We start from the raw sequence: 9,454 nt of genomic DNA on the forward strand, positions 1-9,454 counted from the left end.
GCTCCTCAAATGTTTGTCATGAAAATAATTTTATCTAGGAACATGCTACTAGTTGTGGAGGGGGAAGGAAACAGGTAAAGCATTGCCAGACCAAGAAGCAAAAAAAAGACTAATTTTAATCAAAAGTCTTTATCACATCATGAGTAGAGAGAAAATCCCAGTCAAGTTAAGAGGAGATCCTAGTAGAATCAGTTTATCTATAGCCTTTTATTTGTTAAGCCCCTAAAGGATAATGGACAAAACACAGGTCCTGCCCTCAAGGAGCTTATAGTCTAGTGATGGATAAAGAAAGTAAACTGAAATAACTATGAGGAATAAAATGTTCCATGGGAGTACAGAAGACAGACACCTAATTCTGACTTTGGGGTAGGAGTTTTAACAGGGAAAGCTTTCCAAAGAAGGTGGCATCTAAGCTGAACTCTAAGATGTAGTGGAGGAGATGAGTAAGCATGGAAGGGTATTCCAAGTAGAGGGAATAATGTGAAAATGAGACATGGAAAGTGAAAGAACTTCAATATTAATGGAATACTGAGGAAGAGCAAAAGATGAGGCTAATACAGTGAGTAAGAACCTGATTCCCAAAGAACTTACTTGTATGACTTATTAGATTGCAGACTTTAAAGGGCAATGGGGAGCTACTGCAAGATTCAGCTATCAGACAGGACAGGTTGAAAAAAAAAAGGGGAACTGGCTGCTAGAAATCAAAGATACAAGAGATTTTTTTAAAGGCTAGGGTTTTTTATTATTAAACAACCAAGTTTTTGTTCTTTTAACATGACTGAAACCTCGCAATGGAAATGAAAGAAGGGAGAATAGTTCCCTTAAGATTAATTCCCCTGCCCAGCAGTGTGGCTCAGTGTTGAGCGTCGACCTATGAACCAGGAGGTCACGGTTCCATTCCTGGTCAGGGCATAAGCCTGGGTAGCGAGCTCAATCCCCAGTGGGGGGTGAAGGGGCGTGCAGGAGGCAACCGATCAATGATTCTTTCTTATCACTGATGCTTCTATCTCGCTTTCCCTCTCCCTTCCTCTCTGAAATCAATAAAAATATTTTTTAAAAGATTAATTCCTCTAAAATAATAGAAGTGCATTTTCAACTCCCCAGTAATGCTTGCCCAATTCTATCATGGCCAATACTGGCCTCTTGAGTTGGAAAATGGGTAAGTAGTATATGAACCTCCTTACAAAGTCAAGAACTTGGACACCAGTAAAAAAGTTGAGTGGCTATTCTCAAGAGCTCTTGCCAATAGGCTCTTAGAATAGGTAAAGGAGCACACAGCATGGCAGTCATAAATGTCATCCTTGGAAAAAATAAAAATACTTACTCTGAAGCCAGCTTGAGATGGTTGTGTCATCATGTTTCATTCTCTCTTTTTCTGGATTAGCTAAAGCTTCAATGATACAATCTTTCACACATTAAGAAAAAATTTTAAGTCACTACATCTCTAACAAAGACTCTTAAAACAACAACAACAAAAATGCCATATCTTGGGGAAAAATACAATTGTTAGCTTCAAGTTATTGCAAATTAATAAAAACTACACTCACTATAGTATCAACTCTTTTTTAGCTTTTTTCCATCTTTCAGCAAGCAATAGACTCTACCTATATCAAAATGTTCATACACTTGAAAACTATATGATCTTATTAATCAATGTTATCCCAATAAATTTAATAATTAAAATAAAATAAAAAGATGTTTTTTTCTTCCCATTGAGTAATCAGTGGGGTGATAAAAAAAATGTTTAGTAAATGTAACACTTTTTCTCCCTATATACAACACACACACACACACACACACAAACACACACACACACACTCACTCTCCCACTCTCTCTCTCTCTCTCTCTCTCTCCTGACTGGCCAACCTTCAGATCAACCAAATGAATCAATCTCAGATGGTTACAAAAGGAACTTAGAATAAAAATAAAACATTCACCATTAAGATCTATGGAATGTGAAAACCATGTATTACTTCACTTAAAAGGATACAGGCCAAGACATCATAATTCAATGAAGTGAGGTATTTCAGTGAATCTACTACAGGTGTTATTAAGTTATCATACTTCTGTATTTGTGACAAAATCTGGAATATAGCAACATAAAATAGATGGTGTTAACTAATCAAAAGAGAACTTCTGTGCTAACTGAATAATGGCCACACATTTCATTTTTCAAAAGTAGTTTCCTTTCATTTAGTATTTATATAAAACCTCAGATGTCCCAAAAATGTATACACTTTGAATAATTATAAAGACAGTGTTTATTAAAATACATTTCATTTTCAAAATGTAATAGAAATCAGCTGTTAAAGTGTGTATACATTTTGGGGGGACAAATTGTATTTTCTTGGGGCTACATTTCCAATTAGGAAATAATTCTAAGATATCTAAACTTGAATTTTAGACATATAGAGGATAGTCAAATGTGTTTTAGAAATTTCTATTTAAATATGAAAATATGAAATCACAATGAAATGTTATTTAAATGTTTCAAACAAGTAAAATCAAATAATGAATCTATTACTGCTTCTATAAATCAAAATGTGGTAAACAAGATGTTAAGAGTCCCAGGGGTGGGCAAACTTTTTGACTCAAGGGCCACAATGGGTTCTTAAACTGGACCGGAGGGCCGGAACAAAAGCATGGATGGAGTGTTTGTGTGAACTAATATAAATTCAAAGTAAAGGAGCGGAGGGGAGAGCAAGAGAACCGGATAGAACAGCCGGAACCGGCCCGCGGGGCGCAGTTTGCCCACGGCTGAGACTGTTTATAATAGCAACATTGTTACATATTATTAAAATAGATCAATTTGTTAAATATATTCTAAAAACAAAACTAATGATAAAATTATTCATTTGCTAAAGGTTTTGTCCCCATGAAACACTTTTAAAACTACATCATTCCATTCTACTTATGCTGACTTAAAGACAAAAAAAAATCCTTAAAGTAATATTAACCCAAAAACATACATAATCAAACAAAATGGTTGGATTGCTGTGGCTAAGCTTCCCAATTTGTCTTCCAGAAGGCTTCACATTTTCCTTGGTTAGTCGCCTACAAGGGGAGAAAAAGGTGACATTGATCATCTTAAGTAATTTCCCTCATAATGTTGATAGCTTTGGTACATCATGAAAAAAAAAATTCCTTGCCAAATATTCAAAATGGATCCGTGTAAACAACCACATTTATCTCAGACTTGAATGCAGGACTTGGGACTATTTTGATTAGGCACTTTCCCAGAGGGCATTAAGATTTTGTCTTAATGCTTAATTTATAATATACACATTTCTATTTTGTAGTCTAATAAGCATTAAAACTCTAAGGTATTCTACAAGTACATAAAACTTTTATGGAGAATCGTAATTATTTTAGATTAAGAAGGGCTATTTTTATCAGTTTAGAGATTAAGATATCCAATTTGGTGTAATGTAATGAAATGTTTCATGCCATCTGTCTCAGTGACCATAATAGCTAATACTATATTCCTTGATACAGGAAGTTCTCTGGTTCTCAGGAAGTGTCTCTAAAGTAAACAATTTTTGAAAAGTAAATTATATTCCTTCCCTTCCTCTTTAATTCTTCCTCTGCTCAGTATTCTTTTACTAACATTCTGGAAATTTATATCTGTGAAATGTCTACAGTTCAAAGTACATATTATACACCATCTTAAACTCTTCCAATGAGATTATGGCATAATAAATCTAGAAAATTCAAACCTAAAAAGCTTACAAGTGATAGGAAGCTTTCTAAAATGAAATATAATGAAGCAATAATGAATTCAGTTGATAGCTCAAGGAATGTGACCATTCTCAAAGTGACAAACGACATAATTATCTTAAGAAGCTTCTTATGACAAAACTGACCCTTCAATTAAATTTTTTTTAAATCATCAACTGCTTCCCTTTCCCATTCTCCTTGGACTAGTTTCTTGTTTTTTTCCCCACAAAAGAGACACCTATCAGTTTCAAACTTTGGCTATACTCTGTTTCACCTTAAAACTTTCCACCATCTGTCCTTACTTCTAACCCTACTATTTCAGGTAGCCCTCCTACTTGCCAAAGCTAACCCTTCATCTATATACATTTTATCCTGTTCCCTTCTGCCTCCCACACCCTGAAGGGGGAAACAAAAATAAAAGGAATACTTTCTTGATTATAACTTCCCTTCAAGCTACCATGGTGTCTGGCATATGGAACACAATCAATGAGTATTTACAGAACGAAGTATTAGATGCCCTATAGCAGTGGTCGGCAAACCGTGGCTCGCGAGCCACATGCGGCTCTTTGGCCCCTTGAGTGTGGCTCTTCCACAAAATACCACGTGCGGGCGTGCACATACAGTGCGATTGAAGGAGTACCCTAATTAAGTTAATAACAATGTACCTACCTATATAGTTTAAGTTTAAAAAATTTGGCTCTCAAAAGAAATTTCAAGTCATTGTACTGTTGATATTTGGCTCTATTGACTAATGAGTTTGCCGACCACTGCCCTATAGCAAATTCACTTTTTAAACAGTGATCAAAACTTGTAAAATTCTACAACTAATAAATTAATACATTCCATTCTCAACATAAAAAGTTCAATCAGTAACAAAATCACACTATTCAAGCCTGGTAAAATATAGCTAACACAAATCCAAGTACATTTAAAATTCTGCACATATGCTGTGAAATTTTTATTAATTTATTCATTCATATTAATGTTTTCTATGACAGGCAAAGTGCTAAGCACTAGGAAAAGGAGAATAACAGCTCCAGCTTCATGCTCAGTCCATGTGAGGAGACAGAGTTAAAACCATTTTTTAAATGTTTATATTCTTAAATAGAGCAAATCACAGAACAGTACTTATTATATGCTATCAATAGTAAAATAAGGGAGAATATATTTGTACTCAATTATATATACATAAAAATGTCTGCATGGATAAATAAGAAACTAAACTGGTACCTTTTTCCCTTGGGAGGACTAAATGGAAAGGGGAATGAGGTGAGAGGCATTTTCTTGCCTACCTTTTTATATATACTGAAATTTAAACATTGTAAATATATAAACTATTCAAAAATTAGATAATTAAAAAAGAAAAATCATAGTAATGTATCTAAGTGATAGCATTATATGTATATGGGACAGTGGTGGCACAGATAAAGATCAATTATGCTTAGCAGTATCCTATCTAATAAAAGAGTAATATGCAAATTGACCATCACTCCAACACACAAGATGGCTGCCCTTTTGTGGTCAAAGATCCTGCCCCCATGTGGACACAAGATGGCCACCACAAGATGGCCAGCAGTGGAGGGCAGTTGGGAGGGACCAGGCCATGCAAGGGAGGGCAGTTGGGGGCGATCAGGCCAGCAGGGGAGGGCAGCTGGGAGGGACCAGGCCTGCAAGGGAGGGCAGTTGGGGGCGATCAAGCCTACAGGGGAGGGCAGTTAGGGGTGACCAGGCAGGCAGAGGAGGGAAGTTGGGGGCAACCGGGCCTGCAGGGAAGGGCAGTTGGGGGTGACCCAGACCTGCAGGGGAGAGCAGCTGGGGGGGACCAGGACTGCAGGGGAGGGCAGTTGGGGGTGACCAGGCCTGCAGGGGAGGGAAGTTAGGGGTGACCAGGCCAGCAGAGGAGGGCAGTTGGGGGGGACCCAGGCCTGCAGGGGAGAGCAGTTGGGGGGGACCAGGCCTGCAGGGAAAGGCAGTTAGGGGTGAACAAGCCTGCAGGGGAGGGCAGTTAGGGGCAATGAGGATGGCAGGGGAGCAGTTAGGCATCAATCAGGCTGGCAGAGGAGTGGTTAGGGGGTGATCAGGCTGGCAGGCAGAAGCGCTTAGGGGCGATCAGGAAGGCAGGCAGGCAGGCGAGCATTTGGGAGCCAGCAGTCCTGGATTGTGAGAGGGATGTCTGACTCCCTGTTTAGGCCCGATCCTGGTAGGATCCCAGATTGGAGTCCCAGATTGGAGAGGGTGCAGGCTGGGCTGAGGGACACACACCCTCCTGCCCTGTGCACAAATTTTGTGCACCGGGCCTCTAGTGTACTATAGAAAGCTTCACAGAGGGGGTGACACTGGAGCCCACCCACGGAGTATGAGGTCACCAGACAAAGAGAGAAAAGATATAAGAAAAAAAATTATATGAACATAAAAAAACAAAAATATACACTGAGTGGCCAGATTATTATAATCTCTGAATGCATAATAATCTGGCCACTCAGTATATATATATTAGAGGCCTGGTGCATGAATTTGTGCATAGGTGGGGTCCAGCCAGCCTGGCCAGGGGGAGGGGACATGGGCGGTTGGCCAGCCTGCCTGCTGGTCGAACTCCTGGTCGAGGGGACAATTTGCATATTAGCCTTTTATTATATAGGATATACACTGAGTGGCCAGATTATTATGCGTTCAGAGATCATAATAATCTGGCCACTCAGTGTATATGCAAAGGAAAAGGAGGCCATAGCACATTCAGGGAAACATAAGAGGGCTCAGTATAGCTGGAGGTAGAACTGGCAGGAAATGAGGTTGAAAATAGGGAGGGACAGGTCATGGAGGGCCTCTTATTTTACCATACCATAAAATTTAACATATAACCTGTGGCAATGGTTAGTCACTAAAGGATTTTTTAAGAAAGAATACAAGGCACTGTAATACTCCAGATGAAAGAACTAAGTTAATGGCAGTAGAGTGTGTAAGAGACATATTCAAGAGATTTAATAATACTTAATATAGTATTAAATAATCAACATAAAGCACTTAGTTCAGTGGCTGGCACACACAATAATGATTCCATAAATATTAGTTGTTGTTAGGCTAGGAACTCTACCTGGGGAATTCTGTTTTTTTTTAACCTGAGGAATTCTTAAGACCAAAACTCTTTCAAAAGAACCAGTTCTAATATTATCTCTTTCTGCACATTCCCTAACTTCCACGGCATGAAATAATTCACTATCTTCTTTAACCTCCCATAGAATTTTATACATACTGTATAGCAGCACCTGTTAAACCAGAATGTGAATGTGCACAGACGTTTCCCAGTAGACTGTGACCAGGAACAATGTCATTGGACAAAAACAATAATGTCGCAAACTGTGAAATCTAGTTAAATTCTAGAGCAGGGGTGGGCAAACTTTTTGACTTGAGGGCCACAATGGGTTCTTAAACTGGACCGGAGGGCCGGAACAAAATCATGGATGGAGTGTTTGTGTGAACTAATATAAATTCAAAGTAAAAAAGCGGAGGGGAGAGCAAGAGAACCCTCCGCTCTTTCGGCTCCGTAGGCCGGATAGAACAGCTGAACGGGCCGGATCCGGCCCGCGGGCCGTAGTTTGCCCACGGCTGTTCTGGAGAATGCACTCTTTTTAATTAGAATAATCATACTACTGCATGAATGATAAAGAAATGATAAACAGCCTTGCTAAAAATATTTGCAATACAGCAGTATATTTATATCTAAACCAATACGAATGTGAAGTATAAAATTTTCATGACTAAACTTCAAACAGTTTACCAGGAAGTAAAAAATAAAAAACATCACTCTTGTGCTTTTAATGATATGAAAATAAAGCACACAAATAAAAAGAAATTTAAATTTTTCTAAAGGTGACTTCCTATGGAGATTGTTCTGCATAATTCTATTAGATCAGTGGTCGGCAAACTGCGGCTCACGAGCCACATGCGGCTCTTTGGCCCCTTGAGTATGGCTCTTCCACAAAATACCACGGCCTGGGCGAGTCTATTTTGAAGAAGTGGCGTAAGAAGAAGTTTAAGTTTAAATAATTTGGCTCTCAAAAGAAATTTCAATCGTTGGTTGTACTGTTGATATTTGGCTCTGCTGACTAATGAGTTTGCCGACCACTGTATTAGATCTTCCAAAAGGAAAAAATCTTTCTTATAATAACTTTCAGCAGTAGAAATTCCTAGACCTTTGACTACCTTATACAAGCCATTAAATGTATTATGCAAATTAAGCAAAGGCCACGGTAGGTTGTACTTTAAAAAAATCCTATAATGTAAAAAAAAAAAAAACTATACCTAATGTATTAAAAAGGATGTTTATTAGATTTCATAGCTATGCAAGCACAACTACAAAAACTAACTTGGTAGTCAAAATGAGCTAAAAACCACAAAAATCTAAAGTCATTCTATCTGCAGTATATAATTAGCTATGCCATTAGGAAATACTCTTGGGCTTCTTCAAAACTGAGGCTCAGACATAAGCTGGCTAAAAGAAAGTAAATTAGATCCAGATATATTTTAGATAAATATGAAGAAAATTAATTAAAACTTACTTCATGATATATTTGGCTCTGTCTATTGTTTGAGCTTTAACTTTTACTAAAAGTGGGTGACTGTTGTAAGTTTCATTCTTCCACTGGCCATACAGACGATATCTTAAAAAATGAGATGAAGAATTAGAAAAAGTTAAACACTTTGAGGTTAATGCACTAAAATAGTAGTTCAAAATACAAAAATATTACATATTTACCTGTGCTGATATGGAAATGTTTTAAACATTCCCCATAGCTCCTCAGACATACAAGCATTGCAGTCCATCAAAGAAAGAGATGGAAGTAGTACCTGGTCAGTAATGCTAAGCAAACAGCTGAGGATAACTTCCTAAGAAAAAGGGAGGAAAAATTATTTCAGTAAGAGGTCCATATTAATCCCCCCACAAATAAATTTGTCAGCCTTGGAAAAATTGCCATTTCTTGATCACATAACACACCATCTCTAATTCCCCACACTATCACTGTTATTTTCCACATAATGGTTGTGTTTCTCCATCTAAGAAAGCAAATGAAGTGAGGGAAGGAAAGAGGTAGCTAGAGAATGAGGAGCTTTTATTATCCCTCTTCCTTCTTCACATGGTAATCCTCAGAAACAGGAGATAGTCAATCTTAAAAGATAACGTGTATAATAATTGTTCACACAGGTGATGAAAGCTTGTCCACAGTAAAATTTGTAGTATGCTATACCTAGACAAACATTAGACACATTGGATTTTTCTAGTCTCTTACCGTTTTCTCTTTATCTTCTTGTTTGCTTCCATCAGACTGAAACTAAAATTTAAAAAAAACTATAAATAAAATGTAAAAAGGTTAAAAATATGCTGTCACAATTTAGTTTCTAATTTGGAAAAAATTAACTTGCACATGGTTGTGAATTATTTCCTTACTACTCACACACATATAGGTTTTATATATAGCCAGTATTACCAAACAATTAATGTTGTTAAACTTCATTTATATTTCTAACCTCTAAATCATTTGCAACATTCATGAGATTTAAATGTTGTTTATAAGCTAATTCTTTTCTCAATCTCGTCATGAACCAAAACATAACACAATTCAAAGTATTTATTATAAAATTGTAGCCAAAACAAGTTAGTTATAATGCATTTGCATTTTCCCATCAATTCTAGGTTTTTCCCTTACAGAATTGATAAAATCTAACACTAAAACAACCACA

General features: G+C 37.3%; 1 protein-coding gene across 1 annotated transcript; it reads right to left on the reverse strand.

Moving 5' to 3' along the window:
* Positions 1–1,324: 1,324 nt before the first annotated feature.
* On the reverse strand, positions 1,325–9,045 carry LOC308240657 (THO complex subunit 2-like; the record flags this gene model as incomplete). The annotated part of the gene is made up of 6 exons (XM_080688742.1): positions 1,325–1,405; positions 1,992–2,085; positions 2,971–3,055; positions 8,275–8,376; positions 8,472–8,602; positions 9,004–9,045. Coding segments are annotated over 6 exons (535 nt in total), but the record flags the coding sequence as incomplete, so codon positions are not given.
* Positions 9,046–9,454: the final 409 nt, after the last annotated feature.

Source organism: Plecotus auritus, assembly GCF_963455305.1.
Source record: "Plecotus auritus genome assembly, contig: SCAFFOLD_74, whole genome shotgun sequence".
NCBI classification, from domain to species: Eukaryota; Metazoa; Chordata; class Mammalia; order Chiroptera; family Vespertilionidae; genus Plecotus; species Plecotus auritus.